Here is a 23,771-nt window from a genome sequence, read left to right as displayed (position 1 = left end):
GGGATGTGACATTTAGGCACAAATTAGGCGTCTGAATGGGCGCCAGTTGTGCTCCCATCATTGTTGATATTTTTCTTTTTAGATACAAATCCGAATTTCTGTTCGGACTGGCAATCCCTGAGTTAGCTTCTAATGCACCGATGGCCTGATATCACTGTCTAAATGCCATTTCGTAATGCTTTCGTAATAAAATCCTAAGGCAAATTGTAACTGTGAACGTATGAGTGAAACTGCTGTCGGTGGATCAAGAATTATATAGCATTATCTTTGATGAATATTCCTTTTAATTGTCTAGAAACAGTTTCTGTAACTATTCAGAAGAACGTCCGCCAAAACCCCACCCACCCCACACCCGCTTTTAGATTCACTCTAATTATATGTCTTCTCGCGTTAAACTGCGGCAAAGTATTTCAGTGAGCATGCACTTCAAACTCCGTATAATTAGTACACAAACCCGAGAAAAGTCAATATACAAGCCATGAAGTTGGAAACAAACAAACAAAAGAAACTACGAAAGCCCCGAGGGGTCAAACGCAGATACTGCAGTGTGATATTTTGCGGCAATTAAAACGCATAGACTGAATATGAATAAGTATAAGTAAAATTTAAATGTTATAATTTACTTGTTCAAAAGTGGTATTTACCAGAAAAAAAGGTTATCACCAAGTTTAAAACAGGAAATTCAAGACACCATTTTGACCCCTCTGGGCTTTCGTAAGAAACAAACCAATACCTGTCGCTGTATGACAGAATGAAGGTGATGTTAACCGCAAGGCGCGGAAAGCACGATGACCTGCCATCGGTAAGGTGACTGGTCTAATGTATCGACGTGTTTTCCATTGGAAAAACCAGTAAATAGTTTACCTTGACAGATTAAGAATGTAATTCGGCGAAGTGAGCTAAGACTTCTTTGTTTTCTCAGTCATATGTCTGATTACACAGCCAGCCATGCATCCAGAACCAGGCTGGCGGTGACAAAACATGTCGAACAATGTTGTCATAAAACAGTCAAAAATACGTACAGTACTGTAAATTAAGGCCCTAGCTAACTCAAAGAAACCGCATATTTTAGTTCACAATAGCTAAAATATGCTGCCAGTGTCCTCAGCCCCGTTTCAGTCGTAAGTCTATGTTACAATATTGGAGGTACGACAGTCGTAGCGCTACGATAGCTTTCTGAACACCCCCCCCCCAAAAAAAAAAATAAAAAAAAATAAATAAATAAAAAAATAAAATAATAATAATAATAATAAAATAAAAAAATAAAAAATAAAAAAATAAATAATAATATAAAAAAAATAAATTTAAAAAAAATAATAATAAATAAATAAAATAAAGACGATATCTTATATCCGTCAATTCCTTATACGCTTGGTCGTTATAAACGTATTTTACCATATATTCAAATTATGAAGAGTAATACAAGAGTCTTGACCACCACTGGCAACAATGGTTAGTCCTCAGGAGGAATAATTGTCTTCCGGGTTGCAAGTTTTGCCTCGGAGGAGACAGGCAGAAAAGATTACCGTAAAGATGGAGCGAGTGGTGGGTGCTACCAGCAGTAGATCGAGGACATGCCCGAGTACCTGCTGGCGTCATCACTACGTTTCGATGATCTGTTCATAAACTGTTCACACGCAAAGGAATCTGTTTGAGCTGACAAACCGTTGTATCAGTAATAGCATCATATGCCTTCATATTTTGTTTATGAGCTTTTGTATTACCTAATTCATTTTTTCAGGTAATGTTTATTTTTATATCGAGCAATATTCAGCCCATACTGAAAGTTCCTGAAGACCAATTCTAACCGGGATCTTCACGGGTCTCACAGCTTTTCAGAAGCTATCGAGCATACATTTTTAGATGAGCGTCGTACGACTGACTGACTGAGTTTGGTTTTACGCCGCTTTTAGCAATATTCGAGCAACATCACGGCGGGGGACACCAGAAATGGGCTTCACACATTGTACCCATGTGGATTCGAACCCGGGTCGTCGGCGTGACGAGCCAACGCTTTAACCATTAGGCTACCCCACCGCCCCGAGCGTCGTACGACTCTTGCTAAGTTGTTTCCTCGAGGTTAAAGCTTTCAAAAGGTTTTATTTCAGCCAACTGGCCACTTTTCACACATAAATGACTTCATGTTTTGACTGAATTGCCTTGCCTTCATATGTTTTTGTATGTGCAACCTCGTGTAGTAGGTTATGTCCACCTTTACTCAAACATAAGAGTCAGTGAGTGAGTTTGGTTTTATGCCGCTTTTAGCAATATTCCAGCAATATCACGGCGGGGGACACCACAAATGAGCTTCACACATTGCACCCTTGTAGGAAATCGAATCCTGGGCTTCGACGTGAAGAGCGAACGCTTAAACCATTAGACTACCTCATTTATTCTTTGAACATCATTTAACTCCGTATTTGTAATATTTAGTTTCTGAACACCGTTGCTGTGCAACTCAGTATGTTTCTTTTTTCAGTTAACCTCTAAGTTCTAAACCAAGGTGAGGTGAGGTGAGGTGAAATTGGGTTTAACGTCGTGCTTGAGAATATTTCGCTCATATGACGGCGTGCATGCGCATGTATGTGTATGTGCGGCTGCTTGTACTAGCTGGTTTTATAGTGCTAGCCCACTGAGATACCATGCCGCAGTGAAGCATGAATACCCCACTCAGACACATTATACTGACTCCGATCCGACCAGTCCTTGTTGTACCCATTAATGCCGAGCGCCAGGCAGGGACCAACAAGTACCATATTTTAACGTCTTTTTGGTATGACGCGACCGGGGATCGAACCCGCGATCTTCCGGGCGGACGCTCTAACCACTACACCACGGAGGCGGTCTTTCTAAACCAAGACTTCCTTTCTTAATCGTAATAGTTGAAAAGCAACTCTACTCATTTGGACCAAGCTTCAGTTTCTTATGGCTTTAAAATATGTCTTGAAAGAGATCTAAACACACGCAATCAAAACACACAAGAGAGAGTGAAAAACATAGATAATAATAGAACATACGCGGAACAAAAATAAGATAAGCAGAAATCACACAGAGAGAGAAAGGTATTACCAACTTAGTATGTTCTCAGAGAGGTCATGTAAATATAGATTGGTCACTGGTGGCGTATGATGGAATTCTGAAAATTGGCAGTAGGGGATTCAGTTCATTCCAGCGTTCTTCAGTTACAGGGTTCTTATAGTATCAGCTCCCCATTAACTGAAAGCTGTGGAGTGTAATTAGAGGTCGCACTTGACTCCTTTCCACATCCGTTCGCCCCGGACCTTGACCAGGGACCATGGATTAATGGATTAGAACAAACACATTTTCACTATATGGTTAAAGCCAGCTTGAAGAGGTGGAACTTTCTTAAAGGCGCACGCATAGAACTAAGACACAGTCAAGGCTTTCTGTTGATCTATTTTGTTCCAAAAGTTAATTAAATATGTTAGTTTCATAACATACATTTAACTGAATCACTTGATTAAATTTGAACCATTCTAAATGCAAATAGGCAAAAATCTAATATGCACGGTTTATTGAATGAAAAGAAATCATATAGATAAGGTGAGTGAGTGAGTTGGGTTTTACGCCGCTACGGCAATATTCTAGCAATACCAAGGTGGGGGACACCACAAATGGGCTTCACATATTGTGCCCATGTGGGGTATTGAACCCGAGCCTTCGGCGTGACGTGCGAACGCATTAACCACTGGGCTACCCCACCACCCCGTGTCAATGAAGGGACGATACCGTATGGATGACATCTTCTTTACTATCTTATGATGCGACTTTTCGGTAAAGAGTCTGATACCATTGCCAGGCACTGTTGCTTGCCAACGGTACGGTAACGTAGTTTCATAATGCATTATCTTTGATGAATATTCCTTTTAATGGTCTCGTAAAAATAAATCTTTGACTATTCAGTAGTATCAACTATAAACAAGACCGTCCGCTTAACATCCGCTTTTAGATTCGCTCTAATTATATGTCATCTCGCGTTAAACTGCTGCAAAGTAACCTCATGCCAATAATGGTTGTCACCCCCTCCCACCCCAACCCCCACACACTCACACACCCACCCTACACCCCCTCTCCAATTAAAAAAATTGAAGGGGGTGACAACCATTATTGGCATGAGTATATTTCAGTCAGCATGCACTTCAAAATCCGTATAGCATTGACACGCGCATGCACGCACGCACGCACGCACGCACGCACGCACACACACACCGGCAGGTACACATCCATGACTGCCACTGCTTTGTCCCACGCAAACCACCAGGCTACCCCACCACCGCAATACCCCGAGGTGTGTAGGTTGTGAGGAGTGGAGAAGTTTCATAAGTTGTCATCCATATCGCTTCATACTTAACAACTTCTAACATGTCAATCAAAGAGGTTAATAGGATAGTATATTGTCTATTTAACCAGATGTTGTATGGATAATTTCATATTTTTTTTACAGCGTAAATGGAACCAGGACAATCCAAAAGATATATGGTATAGATACAGATAAATGATTATCAGGAAGAGATTGTCATGATTTTCTGTACTTTTGGGGATCACGGATTTCGCAGCCTATCCTGCACTGTAGTCGTGAAGCGTCACAAACATCACACTGTGATTTGGTCGTTTGTTTGTTGTTAACGCTGCACTCAGCAATATTCCAGCAATATTCCAGCAATATGGCGGCGGTCTTTAGATAACCGAGCCTGGGCCAAACAATCCAGTGATTAACAGCATGTAAACCTCAAATCTCAAAACCTACCTCTTTGCTAAATATTATCCTCAATAGCCTTTATTGTTTATGTATTATGCACCTATTCATTGTAGTTTTCTTGCTTTGTATATATAATGTATTTATTTTAAGGTACTTCTGTAGCGCCAAGAGCATACTTCTGACTGACTGAGTTTGGTTTTACGCCGCTTTTAGCAATATTCCAGCAACATCACGGCGGGGACACCAGAAATTGGCTTCACACATTTTACCCATGTTGGGATTCGAACCCGGGTCTTCGGCGTGACGAGCGAACGCTTTAACCACTAGGCTACCCCACCGCCCAGCATGCTTCTGAGCGTGGATATGTGCGCGTTATAAATATGCACTATTATTATCATTATTATTATTATTATGTACAACGTAACACGCAGTTGGAATACACATGTCAATCAAGTCAGCAACCCTGACTACCCGATCCCGTAAGCCACCCCTTACAACAAGGATGGGTTGCTGAATACCAAGTTTAACCCAGATCTGCACGGCTATCACACTATGAGACAGACGCTGGAATTGTATAACGGCACACGGTGGAATGTTATAACGATATTGTTTACAGAGCGCCAATGTCACGTTCGCCATAAGCTATGCCTTTCTTCTGAATAATAACTAATGTGTCGAGTACGCTATTCATGCTATCTAAAATACTCGTTTTAGGTCAGATGTGACAAGAGACCTAGATCCGGAAATGTATTGACGTGGTAAAAATATCACAAGATTTCCGGGTTTCTACGCCAATGCCAACGTTTCAGTTCCTTCTGTCGATATTGGCTATCATTTTGTGCAAATGTTTGCCTCGATAATTGATCACCTGAACCATCTTGAAAACACGATCCGCAGTCAACTCAGACGTCTCATCCCGATCAGGGCGACGAGCCCTGCCAACAGCGTGACAGGCATTGACAGTTCCCATGCTTGCAAACAATGGCCTCCTGTGCAATTTGTTTTTGACCGACGATTATCCTGAAAGTAGTCCTCAATACAATGCCGACCACTTAATACTGTTTGCAGAAGGCTGATTGTTGTTGCGGACGATATCAAGTTCCCGGTGCTAAGTGCATGCACGAACCACAATGTAGACAGTTCAAAGGATCATTTACAAGTTAACCTTGCGTTGATCATGGTATTTTATGGGATAGTTCATCAATAAACACTTACAGCATATATCCTTACACGTATTAGTTTTAAGTGGTTTGACCTTTCTGTTAATACAGGCTTATGTAACGTGAAATACATGTGATAGAAATACGTTATGAATATTGTTCACGATGTGATATGAATACATCAACACATTTTCAGTATATTGCATTTATAGTATTTGTAAACTGAGTGATTAACAGTTTCCTAAAATGTAAATATTTGACATTGCAAAATTCCAAATGTAACAGATGACAGGAAATTCTGTTTGTCGAATAGAATTTTACTCCGCAAGCGTTTAATTTCTAATTTGAACTGTTTGCAACAAAAAGGCAAAAAGAATGATATACTAAGAAAACAAGACAAAAAAAAGGACAAAAAGCAAAACAAAACAAAACACAACACGTGATATTTCACACTCTTGGTGCTGTGGCGACCTGATTGGGTATGGTCTTACGCCGCTTTTAGTAATATTCCAGCAATATCACGGCGGGTAACAGAACTGGGCTTTACACGTTTTACCCATGTGGGGAATCGAACCTGGGCTTTGGATTGACGGGCGAACGCTTTCACAACTTGGCTACCCAAGTGCTGCATTGGTGACCAAATATTAATATGAATCGAAAGATTAAATTACCAAACTTGGAGACTACTTCCAATTGCTCCTAAAAAGCCGCTAGAAATAACTGAACTGGTTTTCAATTGACATTTATATTGGACATGCATTATCCTCGTCTACTGAGCAGAAGCAGTCGACAGACCACGTGTACCAGCATATATGGACAGGTTTTTGTGTGAGCGTTGTGTCGTTCCTCCTTGGGATAGGGAGGTCAGGCTCGCTGACTTGGTTCCATTTGCGTAGATTGATGTTCATCCTGCTGATCACTGGATTGTCTGGTCCAGACTCGATTATTTACAGACCGCTGGGATATTATAGCTGGGATATTGCTGAGTGCGGCGTAAAACTAAACTCACTCACTGTGTCGTAACCTGCTAGCTTCATTGAGTTGCGTTTTCTGTCATTTTGGACATTGCTTTTAAATCACGCCATGTCATCTGAATGTCTTACAAGACAAAAGGGATGCTGATAAAACACTCCTCGCTCGGGTTTGGTGTAGAGAAATCCAGAAACATACTCGCGAATCTGATGTTCAAACACGATGCTATATTTCTGGGTCCAGTCGGGCAACCATGTCGCAACTCGGCGAAGTGAACGCATTGGGTGAATAATAATGATGATATTGAAGCAGAAGGGTTTCGTGTTTCATGCATAGCTAGGCATTGAAGTGGTCATCGCATGACAGCCAGTATACCCACATATGACTTGAGACATGTAGTGGCCATAAAATATCCGAGTCCAGTGATTGTGATGGGAATCGGACCCGATACGACTTGAGTCATCTAACGACCATATGATGTCCGAGTACCGAGATGGGATTCGAACCAGATATGACTAGAGTCATCGAGCAGCCAAGCAATATCCGACTCCCGGGATGGGAATCGAACCACGGACATTCTGATCCGTGCCAAGCCATGTCCACAGGACCAAGTAGGAAGACCCAGCCAGCAAGCTGGCTAGGTAATGAGGCCCAGCTACATTCAAACCATGCCGTCAGTAGCACCGTGCACCGGCGAAAAGGTGGCCCCGACCTATTCCAGACTATTCGACGTGTTCCAGAAAATTCCACGTCTCGTGTACGGAATTAGATTTAATTAACATTGATCATTATGCCAGTTCAGTGAGGGATCCGTCACCATGCACAGGAGACTTTAAGGAGTGAGTTCAACATCCACGGGTGTCATTGTCGCAAGAATGTCCACTTTTCGTGGACTATAATACCAAGATATTTGATGTGTGATTTAGTCCATTCGTTGAAAGATGTCCACAAGCTGGAAGATCTAGCTTATTGGATTATCGTGGATATACTTTACTACGTCTACTACCACTGCTGCTGCTGTTGACGCCGCTACTACTACGACTACGACGTAATATATTATGCTTTGTATTCCATCCTTTTTAAGTATTCTTATTTTTATTATTATTATTATTATAGGATATTTATATAGCGCACATATCCACGCATTAGTGCATGCTCAAGGCGCTGGTATTTTTCCCTCGATCATTGGATGTCAATCTCAACAGCACATCGCATTATCAATCTCAACTCCCTGGGGAGTATACAACTCTTGCTGCCACTAGGCGCACCGAGTTATTGTGGCTTTCTCATCCTAACGAGGTCATCCTTATATCGCCCATGTGATCCAAAATTACATGATGTTGTTTTATTTTTTCAGTAAGTTTACAGGTTTTCTCCAGTGCATTTGATTGGCTAACCAGGTAATCTCTTTTGGTGTGAAACAAACGTAGACTACGCCCACAACCGGAATATTGCTACCTTATTTAGAGATAACAGTGGGCGGACTTTGTCTTGCCATATTGCCCTGAAGGATGTCACCGATCTCATATTGGTCTCTGAATTTCATGAAGCCCATTTCTGGTGTCCCTACCGTGATATTGCTGGAATATTGCTAAAAGCGGCGTAAAACTAAACTCAGTCGTCGCAAGTCGGTGGCCTTACGTTATAAAACCGGCACTAGTGCATGCAACCATACGCATACGTGCATGTACGGTGCTCTAAGGACAATAATCTAGATATAATCCGTGATATTGCTGGAATATTGCTAAAAGCGGCGTAAAACCAAACTCACTCACTCACTCTTAATTTCATTTCGTTATTGCATAATTAAACAACTTGTGAAGTTATTTTCACTAATCTATTTACAAAACCTGACTGATTGGTTGTTGACTTTTCACAGAATGCACATCGGTTCTCACCTGTAAACCTTCAGCTGATCACTAATATGGAAGTAATTAACAGGATTTATCTGTAATACCTTACCGAATTCTCACTGGCAGAGATCTGTTCTATACCCAGCTAATATGTGAAGTACACATCTTAGTTTCCCCATCTCATCTACCTCCCAGTTGCAAAGTTTCTCAACTTCATAAAATATATTTAGCTACCTTCAAGGTATATTTAGTCCCATCCCACTCCGAGTTCCAAGTGACCTTTAGCCGCGCCGGAGGCGGAAAATAGTTGAATGGTTACCGTCCTCGACAATCTTGATGCTTGACTTACTAAAGCTTCGGTTCCATCTTATACTGAATCACATTCTTATTTGTTTCTCATGAGTGACTTTGGTCGAATTAAGCCAATGTACACCCAGCAGTGAATGGTTATCTGATCTCATCTCAGATGGTGATGTGAATATAATCTGACAGTTTTAATGCGGACAGGTTAGCTAGTGGGTGAGTGAGGTAAGCTTCAATGTCTTATCATTTATATTTCAGCCATATGGCAACGAGACCAAGTTCACACATACACTAAACGTTAAAAGAAACGTTACCCTCCTGCCTTAGTGACGGAGGTACCTATCTTCAGCTGGCGTTGTGATGCGTGGACGTCCACTTCTTGGTCTGTCTACGGCGACCCCAGTCTGACTGAAGCCCTGAATAAGTCTTATAACCGTGATACGGTGGCACCCAAGGGCGTTGGCAGCAGCATTGTATGTCGACCCCATCTACGCCATCCCAATGGCTCTTTCTCTCTCTTCAGCTGTTAATCGTGGCATATTTCTCATACTTGTGTATCATATCATGCATTCTAGTCTCTCTTTATACCCATAGAATCATTCCAAATGTGAAATGGATGCAAATACTGCTTGAATATTGCTGCGTTTTGGCGATTGATATTGCTATGTGTACACAGAAAATGGAACAATGTTACTTTGCAAGCAAAAATGTTAACAAAGCTAATTTTTTATGTTCCTAAACACTTTGTCACACCACCAAAGACACGTTTTACTTGTTTGCACTGATGAAAATCACCAGAATTTTCTTTTTAAAACTGTAACAATAGGAATGATTATTTTCCAAGTTTACACACTCTACAACAGAAACATGGTGACTTTAAATGGTTTATCTTTGTCTCAAAGTAGAATTTTATTTCAACGTTTCTTTTGGACTTCTAAATCAGTGTTGTTGATTTATTTCGACATGGACGAAAATAGGACAATTTAATTTTTCTGAAAAGGATGCATTTCACTTAAATATGAATGCTTTTGAGAATTTATTTTCGAGATTTGCATAAAGATGTGCTGTTAAGCTTTCTTGTAAACTAATACCTTCTAACATATCTTTGATAGTTTTCAGTAATTCATAAAGGTAGGCGGGTAACGTTTCTTTTGGCGTGTAGTGTATACAAAAGCCCATTATTAACATAAGGTCACACTCAAAAACATTTCTATACACACATTTAACTTTACAATACTATTTACAATTCAAGGGCTGTAACAGCTAGCTGTCTGTGAGTTTAATTTTGATGAAACTCTACATTCACTTAGCACTTAAAACACACCATATATTTTCACTATATCGCCTCACAGTTTCGCCGTGATAAATGTGTTAAATGTAATCTTGTGGGAATATGTGCATGGACAATACAAACATTTAGATGGAGAACCATTCTGTCATTTTATTTTGAAGTAGTGAAATGACAGCTGATTACCAAATTATTCTTAAAGAACACATAGTTACAAACAGCATAAGATGCCTATGCCCATTCTAAACCGACACGCAAAGGGTTGAATGGACGTAAATCTCAGTGTCCGGCCGCTAAGACAGGCAGAATTATGCCCCTTGTCACAGACCGCAACAATGCGTCATAAAATCACTGTCACCAAACGTCTCTTTGTTTGTTCTTCTTGCACGCGGCAATATTTGTCTATGTGGTCTGTAAATATTCGAATCTGGACCAGACAATTCAGTGCATGATATTAAGAGCGACGTTGAGAAAAAGCATGCCTCGTGTACGTATGTGAAATATTTTACGGAAATAATAATAGAGTGTGGATGTTTTGTATCACCCTGGATAGTCGGCGATAATTCTCCCACGGCAACAGGCATAACCGTCATCTTGTCATCCAATGGAAGAAGCCACGAGTCATATATTTGTACATGAAACAAGTAAAGAATACCAGGACATTCCATGAACATGCGTGATCATAGGTTTAGGAACAAATATTTTTTTGTTAAGTAGCTCTTTGCTATAACAACGAAGAATATATTTCAACACTGAAAGATTGCCATTGGCGTCCATTTTACGGAATCCAGCGAATGCAACTCTGCGGCATCCGGAATAACACTTGCGAGGTGAAATCGATAATTGACTTTGTATTCAAGATTATTGCCCTTACAGAGCACCGTACATGCACGTATGCGTATGGTTTCATGCACCGGTCCAGACTAAAGTACTGTCGGAAATAGGAAAAAACTGTTTTTAGGTTGTTACTCTGTATCCCTAACATTTACACAACCCCAAATAGCATATGTTGTAATAACCCACATCGGCCTATCTGGGCGTTCAGTTGGATGTGTAATAGGGTATCCAGCAGTGCATATTTACTCGTAAAATAGGGCAAATCTTAGAAAAAATACGAATAGCTGCTGAAAACAACGGATCAGACTATAGATGGCAATTAGGTCGCTAAGCCAGGTATGACGACGGACCGTCGACTCACCTGGCATGAAATGCACGTGCTGCCTACATGCACAAGGGGTCATCTCAAAGATATTTTATGTTTTTTTCATGTGTATTGACTGACTGACTGACTGAGTTTAGTTTTACGCCGCTTTTAGCAATATTCCAGCAATATCACGGCGGGGGACACCAGAAATGGGCTTAACACATTGTGCCCATGTGGGGAATCGAACCCGGGTCTTCGGCGTGACGAGCCAACGCTTTAACCACTAGGCTACCCCACCGCCCCTCATGTGTATTGAATATGTCTCATCTATTGATTATCATACGTGTCTTTCATAACGTTTACGTTGAGATATGTAAAACAATATGATACCATAGAAAAGCTTAAATCAACTATCGTATTAAATGTCTCAAAATATGTAGGTGGCAAGACCACCCCAATATCGACAGGACTGGATATTATTTGTTAATTGTTAAGACATGCCGTTTACTTCCCCCAGTTTAATTCCCCTAAAGGATTATCTTATCTGAGCTGATATCTCTATCCCCCAGCCCGACCCCAACCACCGTCTGCGACACCCGTCCTGGTTTTTCTTTTCAGACGACCCCTCCTACCTGTTTCTTTTTAAAGTGATAGTGAAGCTCCATGGTGGCTACATCCTTAATAGTTTCAGTATTAAAGTTAGTATTTTTTACGTCAGCTATCGTTTATAATGAAGCTAAGTCTAGTTTCAAAATAGGCATTTAAAAAGTGTCCTTTGAAATTCAATATCATCGCACGCTAATTTGCATAAAACCATGGTCTGTTCTAAATAAGTCGCATTGCTCATATCTGCACTAATCTCTCCTCAGTAAAGGCATATTTTTACCTTTCCTATCGCCCTACCACTGAGACTGTAGTTAGGCCGAACTTAGTTTCACAGATATTTCACACTTTCACGTTTTAACTTAATCAATTGTAGATATATATGTGAAAAAAAACTGTTCTTTTTTCTATTTCCGACAGTACTTTAGTGCTGGTTTTATAACGGGAGGCCACCGACGTACGATGAGTGAGTGAGTGAGTTTAGTTTTACGCCAAACAAACACTTGACTTGAATTCCAGGTTACTGTAGAACTAAACTTTAATATTCAAAGTAGATAACTCTGGTGGAATGATATATGCCTTTGTTTATTCATTCATTTTTTTTAAATAGCGCATGTTAAAAAAAACACCCAAAATACACAACAAAAATAATATCAAAATGTATAAGCTGTATTGTAGAAAGTGGTACGAACTACGAACAATCGTTTATTTTGACCTATTATTTTAGGTAAAAACTCCAGCAAAGGCTGCTTATCAAGATTTGACGAGAAAAGGATAACATAACGTTGGCATAACAAAACAAAACTTGGGTTGTCAGATGGGATAGTGTTGTTTGCATGGGTTGTACAGGTCCGCGTTCTGCCATCGAAGCTGGCGATAAAGTCACTTTGATGAATACGTATTTTCAATACCTCACTGTTGCAGTTGTAGAAAATATCTAAAAACTATGTAAAACAACATAGCAGCGTATATGGATTTACAACTTCTTCAATATTTACAACACAACGTTTCTGGGCTACTTCTTGCCCCTTCATCTGGTGAATGACAGAATAAGAACACACCTCAATAGCGTAAAATTCGTTCAAAGCACCAGGAAAACGTGTATCAAAGCTTCTTATTTTCACATTTTTAGTGGTGCATGCGCCCAAATCCACGTTCAATTTGGAATTTCAATATCCTGTATTCCTACGTGACTATATAATTAGAGTGAGTGAGTTAAGTTTTACGCCGCTTTTATTCCAGCGATATCGCGGCGGGGGGACGCCAGAGACGCGTTTCACACATTGTACCCATGTGGGGAATCGAACCCGGGTCTTCGGCGTGACGAGCGAACGCTTTAACCACTGGGCTACCCCACCGCCCCTTGTGGGATTAGCTACTTTTCGCACAATGTTCTCTTAACAGAACTTATACAGATGGGTCAAACCTCTCATTTTAAAATCGTTGTTTTTGTTAAGCTGGGGGTCCGGGTTCGATTCCACACTTGGACACAATTGCGTGTAGCTTATTTCTGGATGCGACTTGTCATGAACTGGAGTGGCTATTGCTAAAAAACAGAGGCACAAAACCACATCTGTTTGTTTTGTCATTTTGAATTATTGATCACAAAATCGCACTTACGATCAACTATCTGCTTTCAGATACAAATCAACCCCTGAATTATGTGCCATTTTCAATTTTTTAGCAGAAAGTCACATAAATTATTGGACACAAACTTGTATATTTTTGTCTTATTGGCAATGAAATTATAGAAAGGAATTTTCTCTACAACGAGAACACGAAGACACTAAACTGAAGGGCTGTTTACAAATACAATGTCTTTGATAATACAATGGTCAAATATTATTTTGCTTTCTCCACCTAATTAAAAGTGACAGCGAAGCCTAAGATCGAACTGGTGCCCCATGCTCGCAAGATTGAATGGACGAGAAAACAGGAACTGTAAGAAGAGTTACCTCCCTTGTAATGTATGTTACATCGCTGAACATCGCCTTCTCGCTTCGCTACTGTGTACACCGCCGTAATTGGATGCTTGAATCAAGACACTGAATTGAAGGGCTGTTTACAAATACTATGACATGGGTGAGTGATATGAAGATGATGCATTCATCTTTTGTAAGACAAATATGAAACTTTGTATATCCATGTACATATATGTATCCAATGTTATTGATTCAATACAATGAGACGGGGTAGTTCCAGGTCAAACACGAGTTACAGACGACCTAAATCTGGACAACCCATACTTTGGTGTCGATTTAAACGTATGAATAGCATGTTTATTAAAAATATTAGCCAGGGGGGAAGACTGTGCAAATTAGTACATAGGGTATATACAAAATAATGTCACAGTATAAGTGGAGTTGGGGATGTAGCTCAGTGGTAGAGCGTTCGCTTTGCATGTGAAAGGCCCCGGGTTCGATCCCCGGCATCTCCAATGTAATTTTTTTTTTTTTTTTGCTCCCTTATATATTTGTTTTATATTTTCAAAACGACTGCTTGGTTCAGGTTACATAAAGACAATAAACTGTTGTTGTATTTCATAATGTGTTAAAGAAAATATGCACCAGAAATACATGTTACAGTATAATATAGTCCGTTTGGCTCAAAATCGGACCGATGAATTGCAATCTAAAATACTCAATGAAACGCTGATCATAATCAAAACATCAGACCAACTCTGTGATTTGTTTGCAGAATTTATGTTCTAAAATTAAAAAAGTTGTTTAACAAACTATCATTAAAAAATTGACACAGTTCACTATTTGTTACTAGGGAGGAGTGCAGAGAAAGGGACAATAGTGGTGCGCTCTCAAATCCCAAACATACAAATAACAAATAGTTTGGCGTTCACAAATACTATAAAATCAGTTGACAATTTAAAACAGACAACACATATTGAATGGACTGTGTGATGTGACATCGTCACATGGAGGCTGCCAGTGGAGCGTGAAAGTACGTGATAATGTATTGTGCTGAATTCCAAAGACAAGCCAGGAATTTGACAACTTTTAATAGTGCTATATATCTGTACAGAGACAATTATGGCCGCATCTAATATTTGACGTTTTCCTCATAACAATTACGCACACAATATGTATGCTGATATATTAATAAAATACTGTCCATTTTGTTAAAGTAGTATATTAAACAGAGCTCCAGATAAGATTTAGCTCATGTGGGTACTGTACCCACTGTATTATTTTGGAGTGGGTATTATGAATGTTGAGTGGGTATTTCAATTCCCGTTACCCACTGCTTTCAAATATGTGCGTATTTCAGTCATTTTACTGACCTAAGTATTGTCATTGAGTAAGTTTACTAAGCAGGTATCTTCTGCCTTATGTCATACCTAATCAAAACCAACTTAAATATAATGGAATCACTCATCCTATACTGACAGTACAACACTTGCCCTATACTAACAGTACAACTTGATAGCAATCGATGTCATTTTCATTACGCAAGCGATTTTTATAAATATATACGCATTTGTTTTAAACTTTTTGCGTATCTAACACTTTAATGCGTAATTGGTATGCAACAATTATTTTTCAATGCGTAAATGGGAATTTTCCAGGCGTATTTTACCCGGATACGCAGCTTATCTGGGCCTCTAAGTTAACCTGCTATTCATGAACATGTTAATATGAAATCAGAATACTGAATATTAAACTCCAAAGGAAACACGTAAAATATGCAGTTGCATTTACATTAAAGTTTAATGGTCTGGTTCAAACTCGATAATATATTGCTGGAAAATTGCTGAGCGTGGCGTAAAACAGCAACGATAACAAAACAATATTTGTTGGTTGTGTACCGGGATTTGCGGACGCATTTCGAGAGCACCGCTGGGGCAGTGTTACTAGTATTTGTAATTAGCTATAGGCAGCGTTATACGTTGTGCAACACTGTTTCCCCGTTACACATTGTACTAGTAGAGTCAATGAGGGGCAATGGTGTGACATTTCAAGCAATAATGTATTTCTATCTGATGATGAAAATAAGTATAATGGAAAGTCTTAAAGATTTATTTGTTTGGAGGGTTAAAAATGAGAATTCCTTTGACTAAGCTTAAGTTAAATTGTCTAAGGCTAAGTTATATTATATGCATAAACGACTTTAAAATATCAGATTTTATCAATTCAACAACCAGCATAATATACTCATGGAAACGAATAACAATATAAGGGAACAAGTGTTCGTTTATTCTTTCCAGGTTTCTTCACAAAGGTATGTATTGCACTGTGGCTGAAATTCTGGAAATAAATAAAGGAACACTTGTACTTTCATGTGTTCCCTGATTCGTTTCCATGAGCATATTTCAGTCTACTTAGCGTGGTGGCCACTAGATAAACACATGACGTAGCTAGCAATGATCTTTCAACTATGGCCTTCACCTTCACAGTTGCGCAACTAGGTCACATGTAGGTGGACCGTGAATGCACAGCGGCCGACATCGCTGTGACAACCTGGTGAGCATAAACATATACAATTGTTAAATTATGTTAACTTAAATTAAACACGGGACAGAAAGAGAACCAAACAGTCCGTCATCGCTGCTAAGAAAAACGTTTGTGACATGGAGGGGCGTGGAATGATAAGCGGTTGAGTGGGTGAACGGGAAATCCAGTATTGAAAGGCGCACCGGATTATTACATAAGGTTCTATCACGAATGAAGCTGATACGTTAGACGTTCTAATTCAAACGGACACAAATACATACGAATAGGGGTGTACAGCGGTTTGATCCACCTTCAGAGACCGTTCATAATTTAAAGCAAGGCGGGTGATGATGATTTTATGTGTGTGTATGTGTGTGGGGGTGTGTGGGTGTTTGTCCCCATTTGTTCTGGGGAGGTAGGTGTTATCAATTTTATATACCTGTACGGGAGGGTGGGAGGGTGTGTGTGTGTGCGTGAGCATGTGTGTGTGTGTGAGAGAGAGAGAGGGAGAGAGAGCAATTTTGTACATATAAATGTTTAAAAAATTATGCTAAAACATACTGGTGTGTGTGTCTTTATTATTATTGATTTTGTACATGAAACGTAGGAGGGGGGGGGGGCACTTACTTTGTACATAAATTTTAGGGGTGTCAGTCACATTGTTCATGCTTCTCCATAAAAAATCATCATCACCCCCACCTAGTCATAAATTATGAACATTCCCTTAGAAATACTTTCAGCTGTTAGCCAGAGATACGCATTTGATTTACAATCGGCTAATTTGATAGTCGTGTTTCGGGCTGTACTACTAGAAGCTGTTGTTAAAAATATTTTTACGAAATGAAGTTGTATTGTTTTCCTTTTTGCATAGCTACTTTCATTTCCGGTTCTTGACACGTTGATTCACGGAAACCTACTTTCGTTTTGTTACCTTCGGGTTATGTCCCTTGATTGAACAGGGTTAGTTTAATGAAACACTAAAAAATAAAACAAATGGGGATAAACGCAAACCAGGCTTCATTACAATAACAATATAAAAATACATAATCAATAGTACTTAACAACATATAACGTAGACGGTCTTTTTGCGTATTTAAGAGCGAAGTGGACTGGAAGATCCAGACTGGGATTGGTGGGGTTGTGCGAAGGGTCTGATACCTTTAAGTTTATATATCTAATTAAATTGGAATGAATACAGTGTACTGTTGTAGAACATGTTTGGCCCAAAACAGGATGATCCGCTGCCCTTGACTCTTGGTATTTTAGCGGGAGGGATGAAGATTATTTAGGAACATGTATTGTCAGATGAACGCCGATCACATGTGAGTCTGTGAGACAGGTTTGATATTGATGCTAACGGTGCTAAACATCTTACTCTCTCAGTCAATTTACAGTTAGTTTTGATAACTAATTTCTTGGTGCCCTGTCGTTTTCAGACTGATGACACCATTATGATGGCTTCTGAGATGGATCTGCTACAATGTTCACAATGTTTACGATCTTTCAAGTATCGGGGTCCCTGAACCTTACCTTCTTCCATGTTTACACTCCGTTTGTGAGAACTGTTTGAATCCAGGTCATGAATATATTGTTTCCTGCAAAGTGTGCCAAGAATGTTTCACGAAAACCGACAATAACTTTCCAGTATGTTGCCATACTTGTCTATCCAATCCAGATCCCTGTTTTTCTTGTGCTAATTGCCAAATGATAAGAAGGGAAACTGAAATCTGTTTCCAAAAGGATCATGTGACAACCCGGAAGCTTTTCATCATCACTGCCATGGAAAATGCTTCTGTGCTGCTTTGTACAAACAGAAACGATGGTAACCAAGCACTTTCTTGGTGTCAGGAATGCGATGCCTATCTGTGTGAGCACTGTCAGGTGTCCCACGAGGACATGAAAGCAACCAGAAATCATGACGTCACTTCCGTTCAAGATCTGGCTGAGTCTGAAAGTAAATGTCAAACAGCTGGTAGCTGTAGTCTGCACAAAGGACATCCACTTGAGCACTACGATAAAGACTGTAATATTCTTATTTGCTACAAATGTTCGCAAAACGAACACAAGCACTGCAACGTGTGTGATCTTGAGGCAGGAATAAATGAGATTAAAGAAGACACGGGTCGAAGTGTTGGAGTACTCACGGGGAAAATAGACGAAATTGATCAACTGCAGCAGAGAGTACAGGAAATCGACCAAGCATTAGATGAGACGAAAATGACCTTGACAGACGTGGTGCAGCATTCATTTGCTGAGATGAAGACGGTTCTTGGACAAAGGGAACAAGAAGTGAAATTCCAGCTTGACCAGTGTTTACAAAACGTTAAAAACACGAACATCGAGATTCTCAAGACTTTGAAAACCCACAAGGAAAGAAATGAGACGGCATTACACATAAGCAAGGGACTTTTGGGCGTGACGGCGCCGAGTGATCTATTCAGTTTGAAACGATTTATCGTCAACAGAACTTCACTTCTCGCTTCGACTGAACTGCCGCTTGTCCGAAACGAAGTATCATCAATCAAATTTTCAGCGCCTGACCATCAGGAAATTAGGCGAGCCATATCCTCACACGGAACGTTCTGTACAACTTACAGAGAAATGCCATCTGGACAAGTTGGAGATAGTATGTATAGCAACCAATTTCAACCATAAGTACTTTCTAAACATTCAAGGTATTTCTTTGTCCTAAAACTAGTGTTTATATCGTCACAGTTGGTAGAATCACTGTGATCATTGTCAGGAAACTTATAGCATGAACAACAATATTTTGTTTGGTATGAGTTTTTGGTGTTGTTAAACGCCGCAGACAACAATATTCAAGCTATATGACGGCAGTCTGTAAATAATCGAATCTGTACCAGGCAGGTTGATGACTGGCAGCAGAGCATCGATCTACGCAAGTGGGATACTATGACATACATCAACCAAGTCAGCGTTCCTGACCACCTGATCCCCTTATTTGCTTCTTTCTGCAAGCATGGGTTGCTAAAGACCAATTCTAACCCGGAACTTCACGGGTGGTGATATATGTACATGACTTAAGATGTTATTTACTGTTTCGAAATACAGTACACTACCGTTGAATAACAAGAGTGTGACGACGTAATATTAAGAGTTTATGTATATACATCAATATTCCTGCATTGTACGAACGCCTCCGTGGTGTAGTGGTTAGAGCGTCCGCACGGAGAGTGGAAGGTCGCGGGTTCGATCCCCGACCGCGTCATACCAAAAGACGTTAAAATATGGTACTTGTTGGTCTCTGCCTGGCGCTCGGCATTAATGGGTACAACAAGGACTGGTCGGCTCGGAGTCAGTATAATGTCTCTGAGTGGGGTATTCATGCTTCACTGTCGCATGGTATCTCAGTGAGCTGGCACTATAAAACCAGCTTACGTCTGGGCTAGTACAAGCAGCCGCACATACACATACACACGCATGCACGTTGTCATATGAGCGAAATATTCTCAAGCACGACGTTAAACCCAATTTCACCTCACCTCACCTCCTGCATTGTACACATTATTTACAGATACATCACGTGAAGCAGCTGAAGACTGTGAAGCAGCGGGAAACATAACCATCACATGTGAGGTTCACAAATTACTGTGTAAATATTTTTCTAATGTATCATTCAGTGTAATATCCTGAATGTTGCAATGAGTGAGTGAGTAAGGTTTTACACCGCTTTTAGCAATATTCCAGCAATATCTCGGCGTCACAAATGGGCTTCACACCTGAACGTTGTAATGATATTTGGTTTGATTTTAGCAATTTGAATCGACATTGACAACGAAAAAATTGAAGAGACAGTAGTTGCATCATTACCCATTCCTATTTCTTTTTTTGAACAGATTCACCAAGTGTGACAAGTGCTGTCTTTACTGGAGTGAGGGAGTCCTTTACTGTAAAATGTAAGACTTTCTTCAATTTATTGTTGATAAAAATGCAGTGCAAGTATGTATTTACTCCGCCTTAAGCAATATTCCAAAAATGTCACGGCGAGGGACACCGGGAATGGGCTTCACACTGTGTACTCATGTGGGGTATCGAAACCAGGTCTTCGGCATGACGAGAAAATGTTTCTACCACTAGGCTACCCCACCGCTCCTACAGAGTGAGCGAGTGAGTGAGGTTTTACGCCGCTTTTAGCAATACTCCAGCAATATCACGGCAGGGGACACCAGAAATGGGCTTCACACATTGTACCCATGTGGGGAATCGAACCCGGGTCTTCGGCGTGATGAGCGAAGGCTTTAACCACGAGGCTACCCCACAGTCCTAAATACAAACAGACTCCAAGATGTTTGTTGAAAATAGTGAAGTGGATATTCCATTATTATCATTTGTATGATTTTATTCATTGTTTTATTTCAGTTCTGGAAGTGGGATTTGATGTCCACAGAGCCAACACAGGGAAAGTGGAATTTACCAGTGACATGAAACTAAGTCGTAAACTCCAAACGACCCAACCACCTGAGAGCAGCAGGAGATTGAAGAACTTTTCCGGAACTTCAGCCCTCCAACCAGTGTCTACGTCTGACATACAATACTGGGAAGTGAATGCAGATATCGAAATACTAAAAGAATTCGAGAGATTGAACGCTCTCTTTGAAGTTGGAGTCGGTGTTGAAAGTTCAATTGATGTTACTAACACTCTTTCACGTCAGCCTGATTCCATGGTTCTGTATCTTAGACACTGCACGGCTCATAATAGTCTCTGTCTCATTGTCAGAAGAAATCGCAATGCTGCATTATGTCTCCATAAACCGGTTGCTAATGCTAAAGGGGAAAGGAAAGTGCTACAGTATGGAATAATGACAAATCCCAAAGACAGAAAATGCATCCTCTTTGACTTAAACAGAACTACTGTTCTCCATACATTCGAACATGTCAACTTTAGCAAACCGTTTTGGCCAACATTTGCAGTGTTCAAACCAGGTATGTGCAAAGCGGAATTGCAGTGCATATCCGGAGGACAGATACAGCTCAACAGGGTCAAACTGGATCTTTTACAGTCATGTTTCAGATGAGAAATTCACCACCACGAAACACATCTCAGCAGTAATGACCTTGGTCCCAAGTTCCTTGATGCTTGAAGTTGGAGGCATCTTAACTTCATCAACTGGTGACCTGGATTATGGCGCATTAACGGCTTGGTTTTTGCCAAATAACATTAAACAACTGTGCCTTGTCCAGACTGAACTATTGTGCACACCGTTCTTCTACACAACATTTTTTCATTTCCGGATGTAGTGTATTCCGCGAAAAGTCAAGCGGAGAAATGCTTACATATGCACACAGCATAACAAATCTGATCAAATTCAACCCCAGAAGATCCGGGGTAGAATTGATCTTCAGTAACCCATGCTTGTCGTAAGAGGCGACTAACGGGATCGGGTGGTCAGGCTCGCTGACTTGGTTGACACATGTCATCGGTTCCCAATTGCGCAGATCGATGCTCATGCTGTTGATCACTGGATTGTCTGGTCCAGACTCGATTATTTACAGACCACCGCCATATATCTGGAATATTGCTGAGTGCGGCGTCTAACAACAAACAAACAATCACTCAACTGATCAAATACACATGATATAAAACGCTGACGCCAGTGAATAACCACTCCCGATTGTCAGATTCCATGCGCTGTAAAAGTCAACATATTAGTGAAAATTACATGAATGGATCAATTAAAACCAGTGACGCAGGTGTTTGCAAACTGGACATGCTTGCTCTGCACTGTGCTGGAACCATCCTCCACACACTCACACTTTGAATACAAAGTGTGTGTGTGTTCCTATTACTGTTCAAGGGAGTCGGACGTTCTGCTCAGTAGTTTCAGACTGTTCCTCAGCGGCTGCTTTACCGCCTCAAAACTTGTGAAATACACTACAGTGGAAAAAACTTTGTTGAATTTTTCTGCCTTGTGCTGGTGAAAGTGATAAGTGCAAGGTTTTTAAGTAACTGAGTTTTTTACTGTGATTGTCACCAAGACGTTACACTGACTGACTGAGTTTTGGTTTTACGCCGCTTTTAGCAATATTCCAGCAGCATCACGGCGGGGGACACCAGAAATGGGCTTCACACATTGTACCTATGTGGGGATTCGAACCCGAGTCTTCGGCGTGACGAGCCAACGCTTTAACCACTAGGCTACCCCACCGCCCCCAAGACGTTACAAACTCCGGTCTTAATCCTTGTCACGGACAGAAGATCCGGGGTAGAATTGATCTTCAGTAACCCATGCTTGTCGTAAGAGGCGACTCACGGGATCGGGTGGTCAGGCTCGCTGACTTGGTTGACACATGTCATCGGTTCCCAATTGCGCAGATCGATGCTCATGCTGTTGATCACTGGATTGTCTGGTCCAGACTCGATTATTTACAGACCACCGCCATATATCTGGAATATTGCTGAGTGCGGCGTCTAACAACAAACAAACAATCACTCAACTGATCAAATACACATGATATAAAACGCTGACGCCAGTGAATAACCACTCCCGATTGTCAGATTCCATGCGCTGTAAAAGTCAACATATTAGTGAAAATTACATGAATGGATCAATTAAAACCAGTGACGCAGGTGTTTGCAAACTGGACATGCTTGCTCTGCACTGTGCTGGAACCATCCTCCACACACTCACACTTTGAATACAAAGTGTGTGTGTGTTTCCTGACATCGCAAGGGTTGAGTCGGACGTTCTGCTCAGTAGTTTCAGACTGTTCCTCAGCGGCTGCTTTACCACCTCAAAACATGTGAAATACACTACATCGGAAAAAAACTTTGTTGAATTTTTCTGCCTTTTGCTGGTGGAAGTGATAAGTGCAAGGTTTTTAAGTAACTGAGTTTTTGACTGTGATTGTCACCAAGACGTTACACTGACTGACTCAGTTTTGGTTTTACGCCGCTTTTAGCAATATTCCAGCAACATCACGGCGGGGGACACCAGAAATGGGCTTCACACATTGTACCCATGTGGGGATTCGAACCCGAGTCTTCGGCGTGACGAGCCAACGCTTTAACCACTAGGCTACCCCACCGCCCCCCAAGACGTTACAAACTCCATTCTTAATCCTTGTCACAAGTGCACTGTATAATGACTTGCCAACCAACCTGTGCCACCCCAATCATCATCATCGCTGTCCGGCAGTCCGATATTCCGACTGCTTGTGTAAGGACGACCACGAGCAGGATATGCCGCTCTGAGGTTGAGTTGGAACTCTGCTCAACTCATTGATGTCTAAGCCAACTCTGGTCGTTTCTCTTTGATCATTGT

The 23,771-nt window shown here is 40.7% G+C and overlaps 1 protein-coding gene and 1 non-coding gene across 4 annotated transcripts; both read left to right on the top strand.

Annotated features, from left to right (window-relative positions):
• The first annotated feature begins 14,017 nt into the window (after window positions 1-14,017).
• Window positions 14,018-21,937, top strand: LOC124291891. 3 transcript variants are annotated; one of them, XM_046728955.1, is made up of 5 exons: window positions 14,018-14,125; window positions 17,925-19,114; window positions 20,024-20,101; window positions 20,346-20,405; window positions 20,869-21,937. In XM_046728955.1, exons 2-5 carry the CDS (start codon window positions 18,193-18,195, stop codon window positions 21,522-21,524), a joined length of 1,716 nt encoding a protein of 571 aa, XP_046584911.1. In that variant the 5' UTR covers window positions 14,018-14,125; window positions 17,925-18,192; the 3' UTR covers window positions 21,525-21,937. The 3 variants fall into 3 exon arrangements, with proteins under 3 accessions (XP_046584911.1, XP_046584914.1, XP_046584913.1); XM_046728958.1 differs by lacking the exon at window positions 14,018-14,125 and adding an exon at window positions 16,407-16,518 and having other exon boundaries at window positions 20,024-20,080; window positions 20,869-21,936; XM_046728957.1 differs by lacking the exon at window positions 14,018-14,125 and adding an exon at window positions 16,587-16,707.
• On the top strand, window positions 14,409-14,480 carry Trnaa-ugc. Its single transcript has one exon. It is a non-coding gene; the product is annotated as a tRNA-Ala (tRNA).
• Window positions 21,938-23,771: the final 1,834 nt, after the last annotated feature.

Source organism: Haliotis rubra, unplaced genomic scaffold, assembly GCF_003918875.1.
Source record: "Haliotis rubra isolate DU_JTF1 unplaced genomic scaffold, ASM391887v1 Scf500, whole genome shotgun sequence".
NCBI lineage: Eukaryota > Metazoa > Mollusca > Gastropoda > Lepetellida > Haliotidae > Haliotis > Haliotis rubra.
Note: the sequence above shows the minus strand (reverse complement) of the source record. Positions and strands in the feature narration are given on the sequence as shown.